This window comes from Coccidioides immitis, assembly GCF_000149335.2.
Source record: "Coccidioides immitis RS genomic scaffold supercont3.3, whole genome shotgun sequence".
NCBI lineage: Eukaryota > Fungi > Ascomycota > Eurotiomycetes > Onygenales > Onygenaceae > Coccidioides > Coccidioides immitis.
This window is the reverse complement of record NW_004504308.1, coordinates 1396652-1412367: the sequence shown is the minus strand read 5'-3', so window position 1 is coordinate 1412367 and position 15716 is coordinate 1396652. Positions and strand designations below refer to the sequence as shown.

The following is a 15716-nucleotide window of genomic DNA, read 5'->3' as shown; positions in this document are numbered from 1 at the left end:
CACCCGGGAAATTATCGAATGTTCAGGAGGCACATCCTGAACATTGATAATTCCCGGCTCACTGAGGAGCTCTGCCCTGTTAGTCTATTTCAAAATAAACTATTTCAAGACGGTTTTATTTCTGATCTGAACCACATGCTTTCCGTCTGTTTCAACCCCTAGAAATCCATGCGTGTTTTTATCTCAACGTGACGGGTAAAGGAGTTATCGCCTTTCTGGCCACGCTGCGGCCGGATTCGCCCGGGCACACTCTTGAATGATTGCTGTTGAGTCACAGGAATTCCCCCTTTCAGGGTTTCTCAATGCATGCCTGGTGGCATTGATTGTGTATTCACTTCTGCGCGAACATCATGGCCGCCGCTTGGCTCACCTGCTACGTCGGCGCAGCATTAGTCCAATTGTCATCTTGACAGCTTGATTGTCCTAAAGCTGCTTGCAGCCCATTGGTGACCAACCATGACCATTTGCAGCCGACTCTTCCCCCGAGAGGATGTTCTGCTCCAATTCCTATTGACGAGCGCATTTTTGCCCCCACTATGAGGTGAGAGGTCCGGCGCCACTTCGAGATGAGTGACCTATTTACCGGATGCCTCAAGGCTGCAGCTCTCGACTCCAGCATTGCACCTGTCAGAGATGGCACTGTCACCTGGGTTCTGCCTTTTGTTAAGTTGTGATTGAATATGACCACATCCTTGTTCACTATGCATCTACAACGGCTGCTATTCTCAGATCCATAAAGAAGGCAATAGTGTCCTCCTTGAGCCATAATAGTCTCATCCATCATGGTTTTCCTCGAGGTCGCTTTGATGGCTTCCCATCAAATGTACCACTTAATGGAATCCGTCCAAGTCAGAGAAAGATTTGAAGCATTCAAGGTTGCAGATATCAATGATAAGCATTATGAACCCGTCACTGGTGTATTGATGAAACAGCAGGTAAGTTTTTGTTGAGTATCCTTGGTCCAGATCGCTGATCATCCTACAGATGACAGACGCGATGATAACTATCGGACTCCAATTTATTCAGCAAAGCATTACAGCCGATACTATTCCTGGACACGAGGCAATTGATCTTTTACGTCCCTTGGATCGCATCATAGCGGAAGCTACTTCAATAATGGAAACCCAGAGCCTCAAAGAGCTACTTCAAGTTTTGCCGAAGCTCATTTCGAACATCACTGTACCTAAGGGCCGACAGGAATTGATGATTCGAGAAAGCCTCCAATGGCTATCGGATTTATATCCTGGCTGGACCTTCTGCGCGGAAAACAGAACTGGGGCAAAGGTCCAAATAACAAATCTCTGTTCCGAACCGGTAATGGAAGAATCAATGCAAGAAAAGCTCATGTGGCTAGCAAAAATGTATTTTGGTTGGACTTTCCGAATGATAGATGAAAGGCTACAAGTTCCCGGGGAAAAATCCCTCAAACTCTGGTGCACACACGACATAGAGAGTGATCGCAGTGGAGGGGAAAATGAGTACTTGTATCCTGTGTATTAATCACAAGTATAGCTTAGAAAGACAGTCTATCATCAAAGCTCATTTGGGAGGTTTCTCTGTGTTGGTTCTTGACAGGAACAGTCATTGGTGGGATGAGTGTAATCTCCTGAACTCATGAGCAGCCTACTAAGGACCTTTGTTGCTGATTTGGATAGGAATGGGACGGACTGCGGCTCCCGAACATCCCGCGGATTCGAAGGTGACAACATGAAAGCATGTAGCCTGGCGCCAGAAGTCTGAGGAACCGAGACAAGTGCAATGTCATGTGACTCCCCGTTGTACCCATAGCAGAAATGGGGAGGATTTGTAAACCGTAGATCCACTAGTCCTGATACATTTATGTTGGAATATACGTTTATCTGAATCCACGGTTGTTTGGAAGTTTAAAAATATATACATTCTGAATTCAGAAATGTAGCTTCCAATTCTCAACATAGAAATCAGGAAATGTTCAAACCCCTGATCAACAAATATATCTAGGAACATTTGGGATACCTTTTCAGGTTTATAAATGTTTATAGTATAGAAACCATTATAGTATAGAAACCATTATAGTATAGTTACCCCAGCAGACACTGGAGAGATTTCAACTAATGCACAATACTACATACATCAAACTGCCCAATCCACCTATAAAAAGAAAACACTCCAAGTGTAGTTGAGAAAGGTAGTTAGCAGAGCAGAATCCAGTTCAAGTTTTTCAGAATCTTTGCTGACAGATATTATGTAAAGGCTTGATTTGTGGATTACAGGTAGGCTAATTATATAAATCTCATTCTAATTCATCTGCAAAATCAGCAAATCCAGTATTCTCTTGTGCTGAATTTCATGAGCAGAGAACATGACAAAAAAAACCCTTCAGCAGCTGCTCTGGTTGTGGGTGAATATACATCTTATTTACCTGATCTTGATGTCCAACACACAAGTATACTCAACCAGGTTATCAAGTTTCAATGTAGTGCAATGCACATCTTTATTGAATGTAAAGATCAGCTTTTGAAATAATCAGACTAGAGTCAAACCTTTATCAAGCATATGTTAATATGCTTAATTACTGCTGTATAAAAGTTAGAGCTTTTGCAAAAAGAAATGCATAATTAGTAGTTCAGAAAGTCACATGCTTTATAAATCAAGTAATTTTATAACTTTGCAGCTAGCTGGTAGTCAGCAGTAGGCATTAATTAAGATATGAAAGAGAGTAATAGCATATGAATTATCAGCTTCATCAGCATTCTTATTATTATCTTGTTACTTATTGTGTTCCAATCACATGAGATCTTGCATGAGAATCAGATATTCACAATGAAGTTGCTTCATCTGGCTGCTGATATAAAGTTTCAATTTCATAAGAGCTTCATCAAGAACTAAGAATATAGTACATTTGAAGCTCTTATAAATCAGTAAAATCTTTTCAACATTATACTTGTTGGTTTGCTGCACAAATACTTTATATTTACAGTATTTATTCTCTCTAATCAGTACATTGTAGTTATTTGATACAGTATACTTCTTTGCCTAATCAGTATAGTGCATCTCAATATGCATATTTAATTAATATTTCAAAGCATGTAACATCTTACCTGCTTTCAGAGTAATACTGACAGTGTTGATCAAAATGTTCTCCATCAGGAATGTCATAATTTAATTAAATACTGGTGAATTCTGCTATGATCTCAGCATTTATACTGTCCAGCTAGCCAATTATAATGTCTCAGCAGTCATGACAGTAGCATCTATTACTTTCTGAAGTATAGTTCAGACATTAGTAACTATACTTTTAAGTTCATTGTACCTAACAGATATCTGAGAAGTTAATAGTAAATTGCTTCTTGCAATAGCATCAAAGATTTTAGCAAGCAATAAATACAGAATGTCAGAATTAATTAACTATTCACTAAAGAAGTTATAGAGAGCCTGCTGAATAACAGTCTGAATTCAGTCAGACTTTAGAGCAAAGCAGAGTATAATTGAAATCATAATTAAAGCTTGAGTGTATTTCTGAATTTGATAGAACTTCAGATGAGTAATTAGAGACTGCAGTCAGGCCCAGCATCTTCAAAATAAAAATCTCTGTAAAGTTTGGCAGTATTTGTTCTGCTTCTCAGATATTAATATATGTAATATCAATAATGTATGTGTAATTTTAGACAGGCATGAAAATTCATTATAACAGAGATCAGAGAGGAAAAATGTCATCAGATTCAGTACCAGACAGATCTTCAAAACTGGGAGACTTTTCTTGACTAATCTATAGGTCTTCTACAGTACTTCTTGCTTGCAAACAGTCTGCTTTACCTCAATTTCAGCCCACAAATTAAGTAGCTGGTAATAATATTGGCTGTATTTCATCAAGTCAAAATTCATATTGAATCTCTTCACATCAGAGACAGTACAGCTCCAACAGAAGACTGTTACAGTAAAGTATTTGATTCTAGCATTATCATTTTACTGTAGCATGTTATCAAGATAAGTAATACAAGAAGCAATAATCCTGACAGTTTCTTCATCAGTTACCACAATATCAAATTCTCTTTCAACTGCTTGTAAACCAGGAGCCAACACCTCCACAATATTGGAAAAATTTGTAGTATAAGGCCCAAGAGTAATTGTATATATATTATTTCATTATCTTCTTTCAGAATCATTAAGTCCCACAGAAATTATATAAAAGCTAGTTATATTTCAGTACATGTTCCAATATAGATTAAATTCATCAATGAACAGCAGGAAGGAAATAGATATAGTTCTCTTGATAGCATCACCTAAGCAGAGCATCTTGATCAGCATATCTCTCTTATATGCCACAATTTCCAGTTCACTCTGGAGCAGAGTGCTAAGTCAGAGCTCTTGTACAGATGATGTGTGGCAAATTGTATTTATTACTCACTATACAAAGAACTCATTTGTTTCTGAGGGTTTGTAGCTACCTAATTTATTAAAGATGTAGTCAAGATTGACATCCAGTTAGGCTAGAATGTTGTCTTTATATATGATGTGAGTTTTCTGGTCTTCCAGTAAGAGCAGCTTGTTCAGGCAAAGCAGAGATCTCAGCAAATGAATTCTTTTATCAAAGCTGCTGGCAGTAATAGTGTACTGGATAATAAGAACAATTTCACCAGGTTTTGTGCAGGCTAGTCTCCAGTCTCAACTCATAAATTGAATTCTTCCAATATAGATTTCTTGTTCATTTCAAGTACACTTATATGCAGTATTGTTGCACCTGAAACAAACAAAATCAGAAGAAAAGACTGGTGTCTCATCAGAATACCATGCAAAGTCACCCAACAAACATCTAATAGAGCTTCTCCAGCTCCATGATTGCCACAATTCAGTCAGATTATTAACTAGATCAGCTATACCAATATGTATCTTCTTGCAAAATACAGAAGACCTTGCCAGTAATAATAAAAGAGCCACAGGATTCTGAAAGAATAAATTAGATGTAAGAGATATCTGTATTAGTCACTTCTCAGCAGGTGAAAGAGTTGGCATTTTCAATGGAACAGCTGGTATAGATACCCATCAGATGGGAAGTATAGAGAATTAAGCTCTGCATTTCTTCTTTAACATGCTCAGCCTTAATGATAGAGATCTCAGTGCACCAATGTCTTCAGAAATCTGTAAGACTTTCCACAGTATCTTATAGTGTTGGTGAGATATTTCTGATTTTTTGCATCATAATTCTAAAGCAAGTATGAAGTGGTCCAGCATTTCATCAGACTTCACATGTGTATGGACTAGAATCTCCAACAGGTCATTCATTGTAGTTAGAATGTAGGTCTCAGCTGGCTGGTCACCCAATGAATTCTCTAGTTATGAATAAAAATTAGAATCTCCATTACTAACCAGATGCACTGAATATAATATAATCTGTAATCAGAATTCAGATTCAGGCTCTTCATACTATTGTGATTCATTGTTATCAACTGATTTCATGGGTAGAGCTGCTACTACTTCTTGTATAATCTTCTGTATTCTGATATCTTCTGATTCAGAATGAGTGTCAGATAGAGCATCAGATAGAGCATCAGAGATATCTGAAAGACTTGCTGCATTCTGTATACAGTAATTAGAATGATACAGACTGACAGAGAATTTAAGATCTTACACTTAATTCTGACTTCTTAGTTTGATTGTTCAGCTGAATGTCAGATTTTACTGAAGATAAAATACAATTGTAATCTTGCAATTTCTGTAACAAATAAGCAGACTATCTGCATCTTCAAAACTGCAAGACTGGAAATGACAAATAAAGTCATCTTCTCCAAAATATATAGTTCTTTATGTGCCTTAAGTATCTCAGATCTCACATGTTTGCTTGAGATTTATACACCAGTTTCTACAGTAGTTAAGTTTCAAGTTGCAGAAACAGTAAAGATTGCTGCAGAATTTCTTTAAGATAAAGTATATAGAAATTAGAAAGAAAATTGCTGTTCAATTAGAGAATCAGACATATTATAGCAAAGTTGAATGTTAGAGCAGCCATAAAATATGCTAACTGTGCCACAGACCAACTGTAATATTCTGATTATCTAGACCTGTAATTAGCTCTAAGAGATGCAAGATCAGTAATAATCTGCATTCTTCTGAATAATCAGCCTATTTCAAAGAAATCAATCACTTAGCAGCATTGAATTTTAGAATGTAGAGAAATATGAATACAGATCTGAATAGTAACTTGAGCAGTTGAATACACTTCAAGTAAATTATATAATAGATAGTAAATCTCTTTAAAATTCAAGCATTCACTCTCATTCATTCTCAACAGCAATCCAATAGTCAAAAAGTCAGAGACACAGAGCACACTAGCATCAAAAAAAACAGCTTACATCTTCTCATGAATTTAATTACATAACATGCTAAAGGCTCAAGAAGCATTATTCAGTTCAAATACAAGTACCCAAACTGAAGCATTCTCTGATTATACAGAGATTGAAAAGTGGGTTTGAGTGATGAAGCACAAGATATAAAATCAGGTGCAATGAACCTATATATTAACATTAAATACTGATCTGATTCCCAATACTATCCAGAAGATGCTGAGTCTTGAGAACTGGAAAGCCAGAAACAACTTATATCTTTATGAACTTTTCAGATGCATGTTGGATCTTTATAAAGATTGAAAATGTAAGATCTTGAGTAGCTTGAAGATTGGAACAACATCCCTAAACTTCTAGTTATAATATAAACTGATCTTATTTGCAGAATCATATCAGAAAATGTATTGAACTCAGCTTGACTGAGAATTCTAATTTCAGACTTCATAAAATAATTAATCAACAAAAGCTGATCAGCTATTTTGCTCAATTATTCAAGTGAGACCAATTCTGTAAAGTCTTTTACTGGGTCAAGCTGTATATTAATTTTGAGAAGTCAGCTTTATAAGAAAAATGGTATTTTGAATGTAAGTCAATAATAAATCTTAATTACCATGATTTCTGCTCTGATAGTTATGGCAATAAAGATGTATGCAAATTTAGCAGCATATATAAAGCTGTATCTTAATAACAACAGTTCAAAATAAAATGCATTTATCTTATTAATCTACATCTGGAATTCTGTACTCAAGCTCTGGAACTGCTTGATACAGAAATCAGAACTGAGAGATGTTAATTCAAACAACTTCATCTAACAGAAGGTCTAATCAAGAAAGCTAAAGACTATTTATATTGAGACTTTATCAGAAATTCTGAATGCAGTCCAGTTGATATCTAGTATGCCATTCAGGAAACTCAATTTATATCTGGCTCAGGCAGTGCAAGCTTTACAGAAGCTAGAGAATGACAATTCAGACAAGAAGAATCAGAATTCTTTACAGAACATTATAGAGAATTATTTTGAGACTATAACAAATTTGTCTGTCTGTTTAAAGAGACCTGTGCCAGCTGCAACTGGTCACATGCTCTAAAAGAGATGCAGATTCTAGTTGAATACATGAAAAGATATCTTCTTGAGTCAAAATTAGCTGTTAGTTTGTGCTTCAAAATAGATTTCAGGGTTTAATATCTAGACTTCAATGCAATGCTCTGTTATATCAATGCTTGCAAGAGCCAAATTTTACTATATTTAATATATATCTCTTTATTATTCACTGTAATCAGCTGTAGAAGCTCTAAGCAAAATAAGTTAGTACTTAGTAATGTATAAATAGACATGTTCTGATTAGAAAATCTAAAACAATCAAGCAGACATGCTAGATATAATAATCTCTTCTCACATAAAATCTCTCTATTCTTCTCTTCTTTTCTTTCTTTCCTTCTCTTGAGCTCATTATATTTCTTATTACCTCTCTTTCTCTATTTCAATATCAAGATAAGTGATGGATTTCAGAATGAAATAAGAAACTGCAGCAAACTGAAGAATAATATATGCAAAAATAGTAAAAAATGACTTTACAAACATATAAATTAGCAGCAGCTCAGAACAAGCACTCTCTGATGTTCACAAAGAAGAAGCCAGGGCAAAAGCTCTCAGCTGTTAAAGAAAAACTTACTATAATAAGTAATATACTCTATAGCCACTGTTTGACATTTGTATATACAATGTATATCAAAAAGTCTTGTTTCTGCAAGTGAGAAACCATAAAGACTTGCATCAATTATGCAAAAGATAAAAAAGCCTGTACTTCTGTTTCTTCAGAGCTGCAGAAGAAAGTAGCAGCATTACTGTCTGATTATAATAATTTTCTCAGACTTAAGAACACAACACTTCAAGAGAAATTGAAAGCCAGTATAGCAGAACAGACTGCTGATCTCAGTAAATTGCTTGCTAAAATAGCACTTCTATCAGTTTAAACTGATAAATCTTCCTCTTCTTCCCCCTTCAACACTGAAGTTGGTGCTGCCACTTTAACAGTATTAGAAAAGCTTGTGTTCATTCAAGTTAAACAAAAAGAGCTTACAGAGAATACATTTCACTCTGTCAAGATAGATTGAACTGATTAGAGATTATACATTCAACTCATGCTAATATAGTTATATATATAGAATATTGAAAGAACCTTGATTAACATTCACCAGAACTTAAAGTTTAATTGTTTATCTTCTGCAGTCAGTATACTTGATGCAATGTTAGGATAAATTAAACTGACTTTGATATTTGATGACAGAAAAAGCAAAAGATAGAAGAAATCATCTGCAAATCAGTAATTAAAATAGACTAATTTACTGCTGTCCTGCTCTCTGCTGCATCTGCTTCTCTCTTTCTCTCCCCCACTTCAATTACATCTTCTTCCTTCATTCAGTTACAGCCAAATATATCTGCATTGGGCCTGTCTCCAACTGGAGACAGTGGAGCCAATTTGCTTAAAAGTATAATCAGATGGCCTGAATGAGCTCACTCTGATAATTCTTCTGCACTGGTCTTACACCCTGTGCCCAAATCAGAGACTTCAACCAGTGAGAAGGCTCCTGAAATTTAAAAAAAAAAAAAACTTTATTATAATTCAGATTGTGCAGGTGGTTGTGTAATACTTAGTTAGTTTCTAGTAATTGAAAAGCTTCCAAATCAGGTTCAAAACCCTCAATTGGTGCATCATATGTTCCAAATTCTATACATTTCAGACTCTTTATACATGCATTGTAAATATATAGTTGATCTACAGTTTCAAGCTTGTGATCTGTGGTTCAACAGGTTGTGTCAGATAAACATTTTCTGACAGTTGCCTGAAAACATTTATCTGATGCAACCCATTGAATTACAGGTTGCAAGCTTGAAACCATAGATTAACTATATATTTACAATGCATGTATAAAGGGTCCAAAACATATAGAATTCAGAATGTATATATTTTTAAACTTGAGAATTTTGAACCCAACTCAGAAGCTTTTCAATTACTAGAAACTAACTAAGTATTACAAACCACCCACACAACCCAAATTGTAATAAAGTTTTTTTTTTTTTTTAAATTTGAGCCTCTCTGGTTGGAGTCTCTGGTTTGAGAACAGGGCATAAAACCAGCACAGAAGAATTATCAGAGCAAGCTCATTCAGGCTGCTTGATTATACTTTTAAGCAAATCAGCTCCACTGCCTCCAGTTGGAGACAGGCCTGATGCAGAGATATTTGGCTGTAACTAAATAAAGAGAGAAGACATGATCAGAGTGAAAGAGAAGAGAAGAGAAGTGAATGCAGCAGAGAGCAGAGCAGCAGCAAATGAGCTTATCTTGACTGCTGATTTATAAATAATTTCTTCTGTCTTTTGCTTTTTCTGTCATTAAATATGAAAGTCAGTTCAATTCATTCCAATATTATATCAAGTATACTGACTGCAGAAGATAAACAATTGAACTTTAAGTTCTGGTGAATATTGGCCAAGGTTCTTTCAATATTCTATATATATAACTACATTAGCATAAGTTGAATGTATAATATTCAATCAGTTCAATCTATCTTGACAGAATAGAATATATGCTTTACAAGCTCTTTTTATTCAGCTTGAATGGACACAAGCTTTTTCAATACTGTTAAAGTGACAGCACTAACTTCAGTATTGAAGAGAAGAAGAGAGGGGAATTTGTCAGTTTAAACTGATGAGAATGCCATTTTGACAAGTAATTTACTGAGACCAGCAGTCTGTTCCATCATACTGGCTTTCAATTTCTCTTGAAGCATCACATTCTTAAGTCTGAGGAAATTATCATGATCAGACAGTAATACTGTCACTTTCTTCTGCAGCTCTGAAGAAACAGAAGTACAGATTTTTTTATCTTCTGCATAATTGGTGCAGGTCTTTATAGTTTCTTGCTTGCAGAAACAAGACTTTTTTGATGTACACTATATACACAAATGTCAAACAGCAGCTACAGAGTATATTACTTATTATAGCAGGCTTTTCTTTAACAGTCAAGAGCTTTTGCTCTGGCTTCTTCTTTGTGGACATCAGAAAGTACTTGTTCTGAGCTGCTGCCAATTTACATATTTGCAGAGCTATTTTTTGCTATTTCTGCATATATTGTTCTTCAGTTTGCTGCAGTTCCTTATTTTATTCTAAAATCCACCACTTATCTTGATATTGAAATAGAGAGAGAGAAGCAACAAGAAATATAATAAGCTCAAGAGAAGAAAAGAGAGAGATTTTATGTAGAAAGAGATTATTATATCTAGTGTGTCTGCTTGATTGTTTTGAATTTCCTAATCAGAATGTATCTATTTATACATTACTAAGTGCTAACTCATTTTGCTTAGAGCTTCTACAGCTGATTACAGTAAACAATAAAGAGATATATATTAAATATAGCAAAATTCAGCTCTTGCAAGCATTAATATAACAGAGTATTGCATTGAAGTCTAGATATCAAACCCTAAAATCTATTTTGAAGTACAAACTAACAGTCAATTTTAATTCAAGAAGGCATCTTTTCATGTATTCAACTAGAATCTGCATCTCTTTCAGAACATGCAACCAGTTATGGCTGGCACAGATCTCTTTAAACAGGCAGGCCAATTTGTTGCAGTCTTAAAATAATTCTCTATAATGTTCTGCAAAGAATTCTAATTCTTCTTGTCTGAATTGTCATTCTCTGGCTTCTGCAGAGCTTGCATTGCCTGAGTCAGACATGAATTAGGTTTTCTGAATAATATACTAGATATTAACTAGACTGCATCTAGAATTTCTGGCAAAGTCTTAATATAAACAGTCTTTGACTTTCTTGATTAGATCTTTCATCAGGTAAAGTTGTCTGAATTAACATCTCTCAGTTCTGGTTTCTGTATCAAGCAGTTCCAGAGCTTGAGTACAGAATTCCAGATGTAGATTAATGAGATAAATGCATTCTATTTTGAACTGTTGTCATCAAGATACAGCTTTATATATGCTGCTAAATTTGTATACATCTCTATTGCCATAACTGTCAGAGCAGAAATCATGGCAATTAAGATTTATTATTGACTTACATTCAAAATACCATTTCTCTTGTGAAGCTGACTTTTCAAAATTAATATACAGCTTGACTCAGTAAAAGACTTTACAGAATTGGTTCCACTTAAACAATCAGGCAAAATAACTGATCAGCTTTTATTGATTGGTTATTTCATGGAGTTCAAAATCAGAATTCTCAGTCAAGCTGAGTTTAATATATTCTCTGACATAATTCTGCAAATGAGATCAGTTTATATCATAACTAGAAGTTTAGAGATGTTGTTCTGATCTTGAAGCTACTCAAGATCTTACATTTCCAATCTTTACAGAGGTCTAACATGTGTCTGAAAAGTTCATAAAAATATGAGTTATTTTCAGCTTTCCAGTTCTCAAGACTCAGTATCTTCTGAATAGTATCAGGAATTGGGTCAGTATTTAATGTTGATATATAGGCTCATTGCACCTGATTTCATATCTTGTGCTTCACTACTTGAACCCACTTTTCAATCTCTGTATAATCAGAGAATGCTTCAGTTCAGATACTTGTATTTTGAACTGAATGATGTCTCTTAAGTCTTTAGCATGTTGTGTAATTAAGCTCATAAGAAGATGTAAGCTGTTCTTTTTGATGCTAGTGTGCTCTGTGTCTCTGACATTTTGACTATTAGATTGCTGTTGAGAATGAATGAGAGTGAATGCTTGAATTTTAAAGAGGTTTACTATCTATTATATAGTTTACTTGAAGTGTATTCAACTGCCCAAGTTACTATTCAGATCTGTATTCATATTTCCCTACATTCTAAAATTCAATGCTGCTAAGTGATTGATTTCTTTGAAATAGGCTGATCACTCAGAAGAATGCAGATTATTGCTGATCTTGCATCTCTTAGAGCTAATTACAGGCCTAGATAATCAGAATATTACAGTTGGTCTGCAGTACAGTTAACACATTTTGCAGCTGCTCTAATATTTAACTTTGCTATAATATATTCAATTCCCTAATCAAACAGCAATTTTCTTTCTAATTTCTACATACTTTATTCTAAAGTAATTTTACAGCAACTCTTACTGTTCCTGCAACTTGAAACTCAACTACTGCAGAAACCAGCATATAAATCTCAAGCAAACATACAAGATTCAAGATACTTGAGACATATAAAGAACTATATATTTTAGAGAAGACAACTTTATTTGTCATTTCCAGCCTTACAGTTTCAAAGATACAGACAGTCTGCTTATTTGTTACAGAAATCACAAGATTGCAATCACATTTTATTTTCAGTGAAACTCAATATTCAGCCAAACAATCAAACTGAGAAGTCAGAGTTGAGTGTAAGATCTTGAATTCTCTGTCAGCCTGCATTATTCTAATTACTGTATACAGAATGCAGCAAGTCTTTCAGATATCTCTGATGCTTCACCTAATACTTTATTTAACACTCATTCTGAACTAGAAGACATTAGGGTGCAGAAGATTATACAAGAAGAAGTGGCAGCTCTACTCATGAAATCAGTTGATAATAATGAATCACAACAGTATGAAGAGCCTGAATTCAAACTCTGGTTACAGATTATATTACATCCAGTGCACCCAGTTAGCAATGGAGATTCCAATTTTCATTTACAACTAGAGGATTCATTAAGTAACCAGTCAGCTGAGATCTACATCCCAACTACAATAAATGATCTGTTGGAGGTTCTAGTCCATGTGCATGTGGAGCCTGATGAAATGCTGGATCACTTTACACTCACTTTAGAATTATGGTGCAAAAAATCAGAAATATCTCACCAATACTATGAGGTACTGCAGGAATTCTTACAGATTCCCAAAGACATTAGTGCACTGAGATCTCTATCATTGGAGCTGAGCACATTGAAGAAGAAATGCAGAGCTTAATTTTCTATACTTTTCATTCAACAGACATTCATACTGGCTGTTCCATTGAAAATGCCAACTCTTTCACCTGCCAAGAAGCAACTAATACAGACATCTCTCACATTTAATTTATTCTTTCAGAATCCTGTGGCTCTTTTGTCATTACTGGCAAGGTCTCCTGTATTTCACAAGAAGATACATATTGGTATGGCTGATCTAGTTGACAATCCAACCAAATTGTGGCAATCATGAAGCTGGGGAAGCTCTATTAGATATTCATCAGGTGACTTTGCATGGTATTCTGACAGAACATCAGTCTTTTCTTCCAATTTTGTTTGTTTCAGATATAATAATGCTGCATGTAAGTGCACTTGAAATGAACAAGAAATTCATATCAGAAGAATTTAATTTGTGGGTCAGAACCAGAGACTGGCCTGCACAAAACTCAGTGAAATTGTTCTTATTATCCAGTATACTATTACTGCCAGCAGCTTTGATAAAAGAATTCATTTACTGAGATCTCTGCTTTGCCTGAACAAGCTGCTCTTACTGGAAGATCAGAAAACTCACATCATACATGAAGATAATATTCTAGCTCAACTGGATGTCTATCTTGACTACACTTTTAACAGATTAGGTAGCTATAAACCCTCAGAAATAAATGAGTTCTTTGTACAGTAAGTAATAAATACAATTCACCACACATCATCTATACAAGAGCTCCAACTTAGCACTCCACTCCAGAATGAACTGGAAATTACAGTATACAGAAGAAATATGCTGATCAAGATGCTTTGTCCAGGCAACTCTATCAAGAGAACTATATCTATTCTCTTCCTGCTGTTCATTGACAGATTTGATCTATATTAGAATATGTACTGAAATATAACTGGCTTCTATGTGATCTCTGTGGAACTTAATGATTCTGAAAGAAGATGATAAAATAATGTAGAGTGGTATCTGGTTCCGGGATTTCCCGTCCTGGTCCCAGATTCCCGTCCCAATTCCTGTCCCGAGGACAGGATCAGGTTGAAGCTCAGCTTAATGGGATGGGACCGGGTTGTTTAACAGCATATTGGGACAGTTCTGTGGGAACTGGGATTGGGATGGGATTGGGACTGGAATCAAAATCTAGCTAGTAGAATGGGCCCGGGACCTGACATGACAAAATGGGATAGGACTGGAATTTCAATATTGTATATGAGACAGGACCAGTAAAGTGTAGAATGGGACTGGGAACCCCAGTCCCATTTGTGTTGTCAAAAAGTAATGATTTTTGGTAATGGTCTTGATGCTAATTAGTGAAAATAGGTGCCATCAAGAAAATCCACCACTTCCAGAGCTCTACCAAGCTAATCTTGCTGGTGGCCCTGTTCCAGTGATTGGTTCAGGAAATTACTTTGTCCTGTCACCAAGAACATGAATATTGCTGGCAATATACTGTCATTGAGTCACTTCAGGAGGTGACTGAAGCAATCTTGTGTGCTCTGTTTGAGTGTAAGTCACCCTTAGCAATGGCACCAACAATTATACTGAGTAATATAGACTCTATTATGGCAATGGTGCACTGTAAGTGTGTTATGGTCAATGCTGATGATATGAAGCTCATTCTTGGCATCAGTACCAAAATTGGATTGAACTATTTTGGCCTGATTGATGTGCCTGATTGCCCTGCCTCTGCTGCCACCACCTGCTGCCTGTGTGCTGCCTCTGCCCCACCAACTACTGCTGCTGCTGCTCCATCACCACTGCTACTGCCCACCACCACCTCCCTGCCTCCCCCTGGTGCTGTCAGGGTCTCTGCCTATCAAATGGTGGATATTAGAGCCTCTGTCTGGTTCACAAAGCTGGTTCTGGAGGAGCAGAAGGAGGAGGAGAAGAAGAAGAAGGAGAGAAAGAAGAAGAATAATAATAATGATGAAGATGATGATGATGATGATTAACTTGCCATTTAGGCAGTTTCTGTTTGTTTGCTGGCTTTGGCCATTAGTTAGTTTTAATACTTGGTTTCTTTTGACAATTAAATTGATTTTTCTATGGGTTCTGCCTTCATCAAAAAAGTAATGAAATTTGGTAATGGTCCACACAAAATTTGATCAGTTTGACTCTTTCCTATGAATTTGACATGATGGGACTGGGAATCCTGGTCCCATCCTGGTCCCACTATGGACCTGGCTGGAATGGGAAATGGGAGTCTACCATCTCTGCTGGAATGGGATGTGGAACATAATTTTCTATTTGAGGATGGGACCGGGAAATAATTTCTGGAATAGGGATGGGAACAGGACCTCAAGCTCTTGAGTGGGATGGGACATGAGACTGAGATTTCATATTTGGGATCCCAGCTGTTTCTAAATTTGGGACAGGGACCAGGTTTAATGGGAAATGGGATCCCATCCCGGTCCTGAATACCAGCCTAAAATAATGTATATACAATTGCTCTCAGACCTCATGCTATAAATTTTTCTGATGTTGTGGAGAC

The 15716-nt window shown here is 35.9% G+C and overlaps 2 protein-coding genes across 2 annotated transcripts; both read left to right on the top strand.

Annotated features, from left to right (window-relative positions):
- Nucleotides 1–178: 178 nt before the first annotated feature.
- Nucleotides 179–1551, top strand: CIMG_08402 (uncharacterized protein). Its single transcript, XM_001241238.2, has 3 exons — nucleotides 179–541; nucleotides 604–935; nucleotides 985–1551. The coding sequence occupies exons 2-3, from the start codon at nucleotides 783–785 to the stop codon at nucleotides 1498–1500; spliced, it is 669 nt and encodes a 222-aa protein (XP_001241239.2). The 5' UTR covers nucleotides 179–541; nucleotides 604–782; the 3' UTR covers nucleotides 1501–1551.
- An 11311-nt stretch (nucleotides 1552–12862) lies between these two features.
- Nucleotides 12863–14085, top strand: CIMG_13216 (uncharacterized protein; the record flags this gene model as incomplete). The annotated part of the gene is made up of 5 exons (XM_001241239.2): nucleotides 12863–13159; nucleotides 13346–13439; nucleotides 13543–13595; nucleotides 13661–13911; nucleotides 14037–14085. 5 exons carry the CDS (start codon nucleotides 12863–12865, stop codon nucleotides 14083–14085), a joined length of 744 nt encoding a protein of 247 aa, XP_001241240.2.
- Nucleotides 14086–15716: the final 1631 nt, after the last annotated feature.

What these genes read in the sequence shown, in the direction of transcription:
- CIMG_08402 (XM_001241238.2), top strand. Translation starts at nt 783, where the DNA reads ATGGTTTTCCTCGAGGTCGCTTTGATGGCTTCCCATCAAATGTACCAC. An exon ending in GTGTATTGATGAAACAGCAG is followed by an intron (nt 936 to 984) that starts GTAAGTTTTTGT and finishes ATCATCCTACAG; the next exon opens with ATGACAGACGCGATGATAAC.